Source organism: Leptodactylus fuscus, chromosome 6, assembly GCF_031893055.1.
Source record: "Leptodactylus fuscus isolate aLepFus1 chromosome 6, aLepFus1.hap2, whole genome shotgun sequence".
NCBI lineage: Eukaryota > Metazoa > Chordata > Amphibia > Anura > Leptodactylidae > Leptodactylus > Leptodactylus fuscus.
Window position 1 is genome coordinate 18,851,183 of NC_134270.1, and position 14,524 is coordinate 18,865,706.

General features: G+C 45.1%; 2 protein-coding genes across 2 annotated transcripts in view; both read right to left on the reverse strand.

The window, feature by feature from the left end:
- The window catches only part of LOC142210358 (uncharacterized), a 65,013-nt gene that overhangs the window by 12,304 nt on the left and 38,185 nt on the right, over nucleotides 1-14,524 (reverse strand). The window lies entirely within an intron of this gene.
- Nucleotides 3,305-10,254, reverse strand: LOC142210363 (uncharacterized). Its single transcript, XM_075279466.1, has 4 exons — nucleotides 10,206-10,254; nucleotides 5,614-6,050; nucleotides 5,409-5,532; nucleotides 3,305-5,098 (listed from the first exon to the last, which is right to left on the reverse strand). Exons 2-4 carry the CDS (start codon nucleotides 5,833-5,835, stop codon nucleotides 4,092-4,094), a joined length of 1,353 nt encoding a protein of 450 aa, XP_075135567.1. The 5' UTR covers nucleotides 5,836-6,050; nucleotides 10,206-10,254; the 3' UTR covers nucleotides 3,305-4,091.

Below are 14,524 nucleotides of genomic sequence, written 5' to 3' on the forward strand. Positions count from 1 at the left end.
TCCTAACGGTAGCGGACCCCCGAGTTGTGCGACCCGAGGCCCTAGAGGAGGGCCCTGGCATTTCTATCAAGTTGGCAGGGGGTACTCAAAGACGTATTCCTAAAGCTACCGTGGAACTCGACTATGGTTATGGACCAAAACGATGCACAATTGGTGTGATGAGCGGGCTGCCGGCCGATGTTCTGTTAGGCAACGATGTTGGAAATCTACAGTGCCACTTTGTGGGAGCAGTGACCCGAAGCCAAGCTCAGGGAGAAGCCAACATGGATCCACCGGATTTTCTGCCAGATGCCAGCCCTTCAACCCTACAACTTTACCATTCAGCACCGCCGAGGGAACCAACACCAGAACGCAGATGGGTTATCCCGGCAGGAGGACATATGAGCTATAGAGACTGATGTGCATTCCCCAATTTACCTGTGTAGGCCAATTGTGTCATGCACATGTTTTGAGAGGGGGAGGGGTTGTCACGGGATGGTTAGAGTCCGGCAATACGCAATGTGTAATATATATTTCATGTGGAATGTATTCTCTAACCTGTTGTATACATCAATGTGTAGTTGGCTGATTAGGGTCTAGTGTGTTAGCACATTGTATGCAAATCCCTCTAACTAGTGAGGACCAGTGAGGACAATGGGTGGAGATAATCTGATCAGTGTCTCCAAGAAGATGTTGGACTGTGCATTGTCCATAGTAGACAGGGAGTCTGCTCTCCTTGGTATAGGTGAGGGGGGAAGGATCTGTGACTCAGCCCTTCCCACCCACAGATAGAGGAAGTAACAGTTTAGTATATAGTATGTAGCTGGAGTTAGTATGTGTTAGCCGGCCTGTGTACAGCTCTGTAGAGAGCCAGAATTTAGTTACAGGACCAAGGAACCAAAGTTATCATTGGATTGTGACTTCTGTGGACTTATTGTTATTACGGTTGATGTGACCGCCGCCGGCTACTAACTTTGTGGATTACAATAAATTGCTGTTGTCTCCCGACCTCTTGCGTCCGTGTTGATTCAAAAGACCTTCCGGAGGAAGACGTATACCTTTGCTCCGTGACAACTTACCGCAACGTGATGAGCAGCCTTTCCGTGGGACTGATGACCTCCCTCATGGTGGTGTCCTGAACGAGAAGGTGTGGGGCCAATATCCGGAGCATCCGGACAAATGCTTACGTGTTCATGCGCACAAAATTATAAAATTTCTCTGGGCATCTGCAATAAAAAATTTTTTAAAATTTAACCATACTGTACACAGTATATTATATTGTATAGTTGGCCCTCAGGACAATTTAACATTACAAGGTTAAAAAGACAACGACTACACGCTATGTTATGTACAATCTTGTCTACTTAACATGTATGCAATATACTAGCCTATACATACAGATATAATATACTAGCCTATACATACATACAGTCCTATGAAAAAGTTTGGGCACCCCTATTAATCTTAATCATTTTTTGTTCTAAATATTTTGGTGTTTGCAACAGCCATTTCAGTTTGATATATCTAATAACTGATGGACACAGTAATATTTCAGGATTGAAATGAGGTTTATTGTACTAACAGAAAATGCGCAATATGCATTAAACCAAAATTTGACCGGTGCAAAAGTATGGGCACCCTTATCATTTTATTGATTTGAATTCCCCTAACTACTTTTTACTGACTTACTGAAGCACAAAATTGGTTTTGTAACCTCAGTGAGCTTTGAACTTCATAGCCAAATGTATCCAATCATAAGAAAAGGTATTTAAGGTGGCCAATTGCAAGTTGATCTCCTATTTGAATCTCCTCTGAAGAGTGGCATCATGGGCTACTCAAAACAACTCTCAAATGATCTGAAAACAAAGATTGTTCAACATAGTTGTTCAGGGGAAGGATACAAAAAGTTGTCTCAGAGATTTAACCTGTCAGTTTCCACTGTGAGGAACATAGTAAGGAAATGGAAGACCACAGGGACAGTTCTTGTTAAGCCCAGAAGTGGCAGGCCAAGAAAAATATCAGAAAGGCAGAGAAGAAGAAAGGTGAGAACAGTCAAGGACAATCCACAGACCACCTCCAAAGAGCTGCAGCATCATCTTGCTGCAGATGGTGTCACTGTGCATCGGTCAACTATACAGCGCACTTTGCACAAATAGTAGCTGTATGGGAGAGTGATGAGAAAGAAGCCGTTTCTGCAAGCACGCCACAAACAGAGTTGCCTGAGGTATGAAAAAGCACATTTGGACAAGGCAGCTTCATTTTGGAAACAAAAATTGAGTTGTTTGGTTATAAAAAAAAGGCGTTATGCATGGCGTCCAAAAAGAAACAGCATTCCAAGAAAAACACATGCTACCCACTGTAAAATTTGGTGGAGGTTCCATCATGCTTTGGGGCTGTGTGGCCAATGCCGGCATCGGGAATCTTGTTAAAGTTGAGGGTCGCATGGATTCCACTCAGTATCAGCAGATTCTTGAGAATAATGTTCAAGAATCAGTGACGAAGTTGAAGTTACGCCGGGGATGGATATTTCAGCAAGACAATGATCCAAAACACCGCTCCAAATCCTCAGGCATTCATGCAGAGGAACAATTACAATGTTCTGGAATGGCCATCCCAGTCCCCAGAACTGAATATCATTGAACATCTGTGGGATGATTTGAAGCGGGCTGTCCATGCTCGGCGACCATCAAACTTAACTGAACTTGAATTGTTTGTCCAAAATACCTTTATCCAGGATCCAGGAACTGATTAAAAGCTACAGGAAGCGACTAGAGGCTGTTATCTTTGCAAAAGGAGGATCTACTAAATATTAATGTCACTTTTCTGTTGAGGTGCCCATACTTTTGCACCGGTCAAATTTTGGTTTAATGCATATTGCACATTTTCTTTTAGTACAATAAACCTCATTTCAATCCTGAAATATTACTGTGTCCATCAGTTATTAGATATATCAAACTGAAATGGCTATTGCAAATACCAAAATATTTAGAACTAAAAATGATTAAGATTAATAGGGGTGCCCAAACTTTTTCATAGGACTGTATATGTTTTATAAATGGCCCTTACAAGAAATATGGAGAGAAGCTGTTTCATGCAAAATCTCCTCAAAAAACAAATTTGACGCTCCCTCCTTCTGGAGAAAAAAAGTTTAATCTTCAGAGACAACAGGACTTCTTTGCTTTAAGAACTGTAAATATGTGGAATAGCCTACCCAGGAGATAATAGCAGCAGCAGACAGCTTCACGAGCCATATTATTATTATTATATATTTTTGAGTAATTTCATTGTGCTGGACATCATTATATTACTTTCATTGTGCTGGACATTATTATATTAATTCCATGGTTCTGTACGTTTGAAGGTTTTATATACAAATACAAAATACACAAAACAAGTACAATACTAACATAGTGACTCGCTGGGACAGTGGGATAAGGAGCCCTGCCTATAAAGGCTTTACAATCTATGGGGAAGAGGGATAGAGACAGTAGGTAAGGGTAGACGCTGTTCAGATGATGGTGTGATGGCAGCAGGGTTATTGATGGTTGTAGGCTTTCTTGAAGAGTTGAGTCTTCAAGGTTCTTTTGAAGGTTGTGATTGGATGTCTTCTTCCAGCTAAATAGCATTCATTCTTATGGAAAAGTATAGAATACTTATTTTCTTCTCTAAGACCAGTTTATGTCTGAAACGCGTTGTGCCTTTCCATACCTCTAATAAAGAAGATTTTCTGTAGTCGCTTGGGTGAGTTCTGTCATTTACCTGTATATCAGGTTGGTCTATTATCCGCTAGTTCACCACACGTCCTCGAGGCGTATCTACAGCTGCTGCCCCCACTACCTTTCACGTAGGATCCACTGGTGGTCAAGGTTTTATGGGTTGTTACGACTTCCTCACAATCCACCCAGGTGAGCAGGCACTTATCTGTTCCTTTACTTTTGCATCACCTACCTAGTGATAATACATGAGGATCAGCTTGGTATTTTTTTCTTATTTTCTTCTCTCATCCTTTCAGTCAGGACCTTCCCCATCCCTTGGTTAAACTTTATTTGTTTTTCAAGATGCAATTTTGACCAACTTTTGTTAAAACTCTTTCCACATACATTACATCCAAATCACTTCTCCTCTGTGTGAATTTTTTGATGGGCAACCAAATTTGATCTCCAAGTAAAACATTTCCCACATTCTGAACATGAATATGGCTTCTCTCCTGTGTGAATTCTCTGATGTCTAACAAGATCTGATTTCTGGATACAAGTCTTCCCACATTCGGAGCATGAAAATGGTTTGTCCCCTGTGTGAACTCTATGATGTTTTTTAAGAATTGATTTTTGAGCAAAACATTTTCCACATTCCGAACATGTAAATGGTTTCTCTCCTGTGTGAATTCTCTGATGTTTAACAAGATCTGATTTCTGGATACAAGTCTTCCCACATTGTGAACATGAAAATGGTTTGTCCCCTGTGTGAACTCTATGATGTTTTTCAAGAATTGATTTTCGAGCAAAACATTTTCCACATTCCGAACATGTAAATGGCTTCTCTCCTGTGTGGGTTCGCTGATGTCTAACAAGTTCTGATTTATGGATAAAACTCTTCCCGCATTCTGAGCATGAAAATGGTCTCTCCCCTGTGTGATATCTCTGGTGTTTAACAAGATCTGATTTTTGCCTAAAACATTTTTCACATTTTGAACAAGGAAATGGATTCTCCCCTGAGTGATCGGTCTGATGTCTCACAAGATCTACTTTTTGCTTGTAAGATTTCCCACATTCTGAACATGAAAATGGCTTGTCTCCTGTGTGAATTCTCTCATGTCTAACAAGGTTTGATTTCGAAGTAAAAGATTTCCCACATTCTGAACATGAATGTAGTTTCTTCCCTGGGTGAATTCTCTTCTGTTGAACGCTCCTTCTACGGCTTTCATTTTGCTTCTCAGTCTGTGATGGATCAGAAGATCGGACAAGTTTAGAAGGATCAGCTGATGGACCTTTGCTGTGAAGGGCTGAGGGTATATCTGGGATAATGACATGTTCTTCATATGTATCTTGTGTGATACCACCATCATCTGCTTTATAATCTGAAGATATGAGATGTTCCTCTGAGCTCCTGGTACAGGTATCTGCCAGGAAGAAATTATAATCAATTAATTTGATATTTTATGACATATCCAAACACATGATGTAGGTGGGACTGCAATGGATTAATTTATTTCTACTTCTCTGCTAAGGTTTCAAACTGTGCATTAATCATACATCACCACACAAAGAATGAATAGTGCAGAAGTGAGCATGTGCCAACTATTGATCCCCTTTCTTATGTTCAGTGATGTTCTCTTACTGGATGGAAATGGAGGAAACACATACAGGGACTGAATTCATTCTTTCCATACAGATAATGAGAGGCCGTGTGTATTTAGTCATGTCTATTACCTGCTGATGTGAGGGGCTGCTGATCCTCCATCATCACCTCCTTGTACACATCTTTGTGTCCTTCTAAATACTCCCACTCCTCCATGGAGAAATAGACAGTGACATCCTGACACCTTATAGGAACCTGACAACACAATGATACAGTCATCACCAGATCCCTTCATAGCGCTCCTGTATAATGTCCCAGCATTCCCAGCAGTGTCACCTCTCCAGTCAGCAGCTCAATCATCTTGTTGGTGAGTTCTAGGATCTTCTGTCCATTGATCTCCTCATGTATCAGGGAGTGAGGTGGAGGCCCTGGGATTGGGCTCAGGGTTCTCCCCCATCCTTCAGATACAGGAGCCTGACAGCACCCACTAGAGGTCTTCTTCACTACTGTGTAATCCTGGTTATGGAGAGACTCATTAATAAATATCACTCCACCCATTCCCAGAGTCCCTCACCTCTCCAGTCATATCATCTGTTATTACTATAGATAAGAATGATGTAATGTGACATCATCAGAATCTCTCAACTCTCCAGTAAGCTGGTGCAGGATCTCCAGGGTGAGACTTAATATACTTTCTGCCATCTTGTCCTTGTTTCTCTCCATCCTAGATGGGTCAGTCAGGAAAATTATCTTATATGTCCGCAGAGAAGATCCTGCTTTGTAGGAGCCAGAATGTAAAAAACAAACAAACAAAAGAAGGTAAAAGTAAAAAACATGTGAGGCGATAGTAAAGTAATAAAGTGTAGATGTCGTGATCATTCAGATCCTGGGAAAGTTGGGTAGTTGTATGTGGAGCGCCGCTTGAAAGGGATAATACAGGGAGAAATCCACTCCAGGTGAACAACTCCTCAGTATATTATAATAAAGATCTGATTATCCATCTTAAGTGGATTCCTTGATGTATTAACCCTGTGAGGCAGTGCTCCACATACAACTACCCAACTTTTCTAGGATCTAAATTTTAACACTGCTTTTTGAGCCATGGAGATAGAAGCCCCACAAAGCTTTTCCGAGTATTATTTCTCTCACCCTCCTTTGGTCTCGGCGTATATGGCACAGTATAGATTACTAGCACCGTGGTTCTTCACAAGTAACGTCTCGTTGTTTTTGTGGCCTGATATTTAGTAGAAGTGAGAACATGAGATGAATAACTTGTCGTGATAGATCCACCATTTCCTCCACACAATACAGAGAGAAGACGGGATATATATACACATATATGTATATATACACACACACATATATATACATACATATACATGGCCGACATCAGCACCTGGCAAACCTGCGCAAGTGCAGAGGCCTCAAGCTCCTGAGGGGGCCCACTTGGCTGCCGAGTGCTGACTGACACCCCGGTGCTGACATTAACCCCTTCCCGACATGCGCCATAATAGTACGGCGCATGTCGGGTGTGTAACTATGGCGACCGCCCGGGAGCCGGGCGGCCGCCATAGCCGCCGGGTGTCTACACCCCTAGGGGGTCTAATAAATGCAAAAAAAAAATATACAAAAAATATAAAAAAAAAATATAAAAAGTATTAAAAATTCAAATCACCCCCCTTTCCCTAGAACACATAAATGTAGTTAAAAACTGTGAAACACATGTTAGGTATCCCCGTGTCCAAAATCGCCCACTCTACAAATCTATAAAAATATTTTTCCTGTTCGGTAAACGCCATAGCAGGAAAAATAGTTAAAAGTGCCAAACCGCCTTTTTTCACAGTTTTGATTCTGATAAAAATTTGAATAAAAAGTGATCAAAGCAATAACATTTCCCGAAAATGGTAGAACTAAAAAGTACACCCGGCCCCGCAAATAAAGACACCCTATGCATCCCCGTACACTTACGTATAAAAAATTTACAGCTGTCAGAATATGGCGACTTTTAGAAAAAAAATTAACACAGTTTTGGATTTTTTTTAAGGCGTCAAAATGTAAATAAAACCATATAAATTTGGTATCCCTGGAACCGTACCGAAACACAGAATACAGAGGACATGTCGTTTTGGCTGCACAGTGAACGTCGTAAAACCAAAGCCCGTAAGAAAGTCACAGAAATGCAATTTTTCTTCAAATCCACCCCATTCTGAATTTTTTTCCTGCTTCCCAGTACATTATATAGAATAATTAATGGTGGCATCACGAAGAAAAATTTGTCCCGCAAAAATTAAGACCTCATTTGGCTCTGGGAGCGGAGAAATAAAAAAGTTATGGGGTTTAGAACGAGGGGAGTCAAAAACGAAAAACGAAAATCAAAAAATGCCATCGGTGGGAAAGGGTTAATACATCTTCTAACTGGATCTGCAGACACCGATCTAGCTAAAATGCTTCCTGCAACTTGAGGCCTGTGGTTTACAAGACAAGGAGAACACAGACAAACGTTTGCTTCTTAGCGCAGGCTCACAATAACATCATAGCATCGTGACATCTGTGCTGAGACCGACATCCTGTGCGTGGACTGGCAAGGACTAGCAGCTCCGTTGTTCAGGATCGCAAGTAGATGAGTATAACTTTTAGGTTTTTTTCTAGCTTAGTTGTGGGTATTATCATAGTATAAAGGGTCGTTAGGAGGGGGAATTATAACTATATGGGAGGGGGCATTATGAACACATACCTCCCAACTTTTGAAGAACTGAAAGAGGGACAAAATGTGCGGCGCGCGTAGTGCGCCGCGGCAAATTTAGCCCCGCCCACTTTTGTGTTGACTCCGCTCACTCGTTAATTTTTCATGTGCCCGCACACAGTATAATCCTCCTACAGTCACCCGTAAATTATATGTCCCCCTCTATCTCTCCCCCAGTTTCATATACACCCTTCATCTGCCCCCAGATTCATGTCCCTCCATCTCTGCCCCCAGATTCGTGTCCTCTCCATCTCTGCCCCCAGATTCGTGTCCTCTCCATCTCTGCCCCCAGATTCGTGTCCTCTCCATCTCTGCCCCCAGATTCGTGTCCTCTCCATCTCTGCCCCCAGATTCGTGTCCTCTCCATCTCTGCCCCCAGATTCGTGTCCTCTCCATCTCTGCCCCCAGATTCGTGTCCTCTCCATCTCTGCCCCCAGATTCGTGTCCTCTCCATCTCTGCCCCCAGATTCGTGTCCTCTCCATCTCTGCCCCCAGATTCGTGTCCTCTCCATCTCTGCCCCCAGATTCGTGTCCTCTCCATCTCTGTCCCCAGATTCGTGTCCTCTCCATCTCTGCCCCCAGATTCGTGTCCTCTCCATCTCTGCCCCCAGATTCGTGTCCTCTCCATCTCTGCCCCCAGATTCATGTCCCTCCATCTCTGCCCCCAGATTCATGTCCCCACATCTCTGCCCCCAGATTCATGTCCCCACATCTCTGCCCCCAGATTCATGTCCCTCCATCTCTGCCCCCAGATTCATGTCCCCACATCTCTGCCCCTAGATTCATGTCCCCACATCTCTGCCCCCAGTTTCATGTCCATTCCATCTCTGCCCCCAGATTCATGTCCCTCCATCTCTGCCCCTAGATTCATGTCCCCACATCTCTGCCCCCAGTTTCATGTCCACTCCATCTCTGCCCCCAGATTCATGTCCCTCCATCTCTGCCCCCAGATTCATGTCCCCACATCTCTGCCCCCAGATTCATGTCCCCACATCTCTGCCCCCAGATTCATGTCCCCACATCTCTGCCCCCAGATTCATGTCCCTCCATCTCTGCCCCCAGATTCATGTCCCCACATCTCTGCCCCTAGATTCATGTCCCCACATCTCTGCCCCCAGTTTCATGTCCATTCCATCTCTGCCCCCAGATTCATGTCCCTCCATCTCTGCCCCTAGATTCATGTCCCCACATCTCTGCCCCCAGTTTCATGTCCACTCCATCTCTGCCCCCAGATTCATGTCCCTCCATCTCTGCCCCCAGATTCATGTCCCCACATCTCTGCCCCCAGTGTCATGCCGTCCTCTCCTTCATCTGCCCCCAGATTCACGTTCCACCTCCACATTAAACTTACCTTCTCCTCCGCTCCCTCGCCGCTCTCTGCCCGCCTCTCTCGCTGACACATGCGGCTGAAGGAAGGAGCTGACACAGGTCAGCTCCTCGCTTTCCCGCTGCCCGCCTCTCTCCCTGACACATGCGGCTGAAGCTGCTCGCGTGCTCGCTTCGCCGCTGCGTCTCTCTCTCGCTGACACATGCGGCTGAAGCGAGGAGCTGACCTGTGTCAACTCCTCGCTTCGCCGCTGCCGCCGGCTCCTGTCTTGTACATCGCATCTACAAGCCAGGAGCCGGCGGCAGCGGCGAAGCGAGGAGTTGACACAGGTCAGCTCCTCGCTTCAGCCGCATGTGTCAGCGAGAGAGAGACGCAGCGGCGAAGCGAGCACGCGAGCAGCTTCAGCCGCATGTGTCAGCGAGAGAGGCGGGCAGCGGGGAAGCGAGGAGCTGACCTGTGTCAGCTCCTTGCTTCAGCCGCGTATGTGTTCAACTCAGATCGGCTTCCTCTGGACGCCGATCTGAGTTGAAATCGGGACATACCTCCCTCCAACCGGGACTGCGGGACATGTCACCCAAATCGTGACTGTCCCGCGGAAATCGGGACGGTTGGGAGGTATGTGAACATAAGGGGGGGGGTCATTTATGTAAGGGTTATTAGGGGGCATTATGAATACAAGGGGGAAGTTATTTATATAAGGGGCCACTAGGGGTGGAGTATGTATGTCAGGGGGAATCAGGGGCATAATATAAGGGGACAATTCATTTAATTAAAGTGGCACTTGGTCTTTATAAGTTAGCATTCACACGCATATATACATGCATATATACACATACACACACGCATATATACACATACCTCCACCTGTAGAGCTGTACACTACATATCTACTTCCTCTGTGGCTACAGGACCTGCGATGATGTCATAGTCGTGATCAGTCATATGTAGGAGGAGTCAAGTGATCACATGATGAGGTGTTTTACCAGGTTACATGCTCAGTGTATACAGGACTGCTGTGTTGTGTGTATGACGTGTACGGAGCAGAGCTGCGTGTGTATGACGTGTGCGGAGCAGAGCTGCGTGTGTATGACGTGTGCGGAGCAGAGCTGTGTGTGTATGACGTGTACGGAGCAGAGCTGTGTGTGGAGCAGAGCTGTGTGTGTATGACGTGTGCGGAGCAGAGCTGTGTGTGTATGACGTGTACGGAGCAGAGCTGCGTGTGTATGACGTGTGCGGAGCAGAGCTGTGTGTGTATGACGTGTACGGAGCAGAGCTGTGTGTGTATGACGTGTGCGGAGCAGACCTGTGTGTGTATGACGTGTATGGAGCAGAGCTGCGTGTGTATGATGTGTACGGAGCAGAGCTGTGTGTGTATGACATGTGCGGAGCAGAGCTGTGTGTGTATGACGTGTATGGAGCAGAGCTGTGTGTGTATGACGTGTGCGGAGCAGAGCTATGTGTGTATGACGTGCATGGAACAGAGCTGTGTGTGTATGATGTGAATTTAGCAGTGCTGTGTGTGTATGATGTGGATGTAGCAGAGCTGTGTTTGTATGATGTGGATGTAGCAGAGCTGTGTTTGTATGATGTGGATGTATAGGAAACGAATATGCAAATAAGTTCTTCATAATGGAAAAAGTAAAAGACCACGTCTCTGCTGTACCTTCCCATGTAGGACTCAGAGGCGTCAGTCAGACAAACTGCGGCAAAAGTGGGAATGGCTTTTCAAGGGGAGTGGCCTTTATAAAGCAATATATCTTCATTAGAGATGAGCGAGTACTGTTCGGATCAGCCGATCCGAACAGCACACTCGCATAGAAATGAATGGACGTAGCCAACACGTGGGGGGTTAAGCAGCCGGCCGACGTCAAAGCGGAAGTACCAGGTGCATCCATTCTTTTCTATGGAGCGTGCTGTTCGGATCGGCTGATCCGAACAGTACTCGCTCATCTCTAATCTTCATATACTCTATATAATAATATCACACCTGTATGTTTTATACCAGTCATTTAAGGTTTATTATCATGTTTTAGTTATTATATATATTAGAAATGACTAAAGCTGAATCACAGATTTGATCCTCTGCTTATTATTGTACTTGGTTTCCCATGTGTTAGATTTCGGTCTTGAACTTAGTTTTGTATATACAAGGCAATAACGTTATACCTGAGCCGAATCTCCAGCTTGAAAAGTAATAATATACTGATCCTTACAGATAGATCTCTCTATGACAGCACATTGTATGTTTTTTTAAAGCATACAGTATGCAGCCATATAGCGATATATCACCGAGGAGTTCTCCAAATCCGGTGGACATCCAGTGGACAGGCATTAAGATAGTGAAGATCTATAAGTACCTGGGTGTGCTCCATAATTTTTTGTGTGGGTGTACTCAATAATAAGCTGGACTGGGCTGATCACCTGGATGTGCTGCACAGAAAGGGCTACAGCAGACTCTACCTGCTCAGGAGGCTGAGGGCCTTCGGAGTCCAGGGGCCACTTCTTAGGGCCTTTTTCAACTCTGTGGTAGCATCAGCCATCTTCTTCAAAGTGGATTTTTGGGGGAATAGCATACCAGCCAGAGACAGAAATAGACTTGACAGACTGATTAGAAGGGCCAGCTCTGTCTTGGGGAGCCCCCTGGACCCAGTACAGGTGGTGGGTGACAGAAGGATACTGTCTGTGGTGACCTCCATTCTGGAGAACAACTCTATCCCACGTATGAGACCGTGATAGCACTGGGCAGTACTATCAGTGACCAACTGCTTCACCCCAAGTGTGAGATGGAGCTCTATTGGAGATCCTTTCTCCTAACCGTGGTCAGGCTGTATAATCTGCATCAGACCAAGCGGAAATCACTCCGCACAGAAAACTAAATTATCCTGAGTCTTTTTTTTTTCTTAGTTGCTATGACTCCTAGTATCTTTGTATCTGCTATGAGCTTGTATGTGTTCTTTCTTGAATTATGTTTCTGTATTACTATGCTGCTGTAACACACTGAATTTCCCCATGGTGGGACTATTAAAGGATTATCATATCTCTTATCTTATGTACCACTAGCTATAACCCGCGACTTCGTCCGCTGTCCCATCACCCTTGCGCGAACCACCTGCAGCGCAGCCTCTGGCCCCCCACAGCCGTTTCATTGCGGCCGGCGCGGGCCCCTCACACAGAATCGTGGGCCGGAACCCCACGACCCTGCTGCTGTGCCTCCGGCCCTCCCGTTTCCCCCCAACCGCACCACCTGGCCCTCTCCTTACCCCCCCACCCGTGCCCACTGGTCGCCTTCCCCCCCTTTAGAGATTACAGTCACCTCCTACATCTATCCCTTCCCCCCACCACCACCCACCCGTGACCCCGGTTACCCTCCCCCCCTTTCCACATGTGCAATCTGGCCCCCCTCCCCACCTTCTGCCGTCTGGCCCCAAGGTTTTGGCATAGCATCTTGGGATTTGGATCTCAAAGGCAAAGCACACAAATATTGCTTCCAGGCTTCCCATTTTTGCTCTTTATCAGAAGGAAGTGGGGGTATCCCAATCCTTGATGGCTACAAATCCCAAATCAAATAGGCTGTTCACCACTGATTGAAAACCATGTTTTGTGGATGGTTTGTCTGCACAACTTATTTGAAAACTGAAGGAGTCAGCCGAGAAATCCCACCTGAGGCCAAAGCTCCTCTGCACGGGTGGACTGTGTCCAGTCCCAAGTTAATGTCCTTGAATCCGGTTGCATGATCACCTGACTCGAAGGCGGTCATTACGGCAAGGCTGTTCATGGTATGCTGAATAGAGTTAAATTTAGACAGAACTTGTTCCAGATTGTTCGGGAGTCTTATCCAGGTAGCTTGGAAGGGTAATGGAGAAACCTAGTGATTGGATTCGTCTTCAAAGAACTGATGTTCCATTATCTTGACAAATTCTCTGTCCTCTACTGAAAAAGCTACTTTGTCATCGTCCTTGGTTGTGTAAAAGCCTGATCTCGCCAAATTGTTGGCAAAGAGGGGAGAAATGATGTCAGGTGTCTGAATGATCTGAATGAGGTCTGGACACTTCTCTCTCACCTCATAGTGATGAGGACATGGCTTAAAGCAAGTTGTGTTTCCATTTCCACGCACGTAAGGCTTGAAGGAGTTTATTCCTGGTTGATCCAAGCATACATTTCCTATCACTATCTATCCCAAGTCCAGTCTTCGGGCATATGGCGCATAGTAGTGATCATTACACTGTTGACGCACCTTGTGTACCCTAAGATTGTCTCTGCTGAGTAGGAGTAGAATCTCGGTGTTAATATCCATAAGTGGGATAATGCTGGCCAGTTGCCATAGTTTTGGAGAAATGCAGCCTCTAAGGTAGGAATCTCATCCCTATGGTTCGGTATTTGGTTGCATTCGATCAGCGGTGGTAGGGGTATTTCCATATCCCCATTGATAGAAGAAGTGATGAATCCTTGTGCCCTTCTGACGTTAGTCTTTATGTGGTCCAAGCAGATAAGGTGCGGGATTCTGATGGTCCTTTGAGTCCAAAAGCTTCAAAGAATTTAGGTCCTGCTAGGGACTGGTTACTTTGGTCATCAATGATGACATACATCTTTACTGCCTTTTCTGATAGTCCCTCTGAGTAGACCTTGATTAGACATATTCGAGGACAACATTTCTCACTCTGGCTTTCCCCTCAAACATTCAAGCATGAGCAGGAAACCGCTGTGGTGTTGTTAGTGTGATTCTGGGGCTTCTCGCCATGACTTACATCAGAAATAATGGCGACTGCAGCCGTTGAACCTCTGGCAGGTGGAGTTGGGTGCATAGCTGAGGCATGTCTTTCGCTATGACACTCCTCACACTCAATGACAGTTTTACAGTCCTTGGCCATGGGCTCCAATGAAGCACAACATCTGATAAATACCTTGAGCTCGGTGAGGACTTTCATGTGCTCCTGTATGGATTTGGATCTAAACCCTCTGCATTTGTTCAGTGAGTGTGTTTTTTTTTATGAATGAGACATTCACGATTTGTCTCCTGATGATACGCCACAAGGACATCTTCACAACCCCACCAGATGAGAAGGCATTTGTCTTTCATTCCTGCCCATTTGCGTTGGTTAATACAAGAGGATCCGCTTCTAGCTATTCATAATGATCATTATCAGATTGCTTTTGCTTTATTTCATCACTGGGGAACT

Bases quoted from the DNA above. Each gene is read 5' to 3' on its own strand.
- LOC142210363 (XM_075279466.1), bottom strand. From the start codon at position 5,835: ATGGGTGGAGTGATATTTATTAATGAGTCTCTCCATAACCAGGATTAC. The intron at 5,533-5,613 runs GTGACACTGCTG...TTGTGTTGTCAG, and splicing joins TTGAGCTGCTGACTGGAGAG to GTTCCTATAAGGTGTCAGGA. The intron at 5,099-5,408 runs GTAATAGACATG...TCTTCCTGGCAG, and splicing joins GCAGCCCCTCACATCAGCAG to ATACCTGTACCAGGAGCTCA.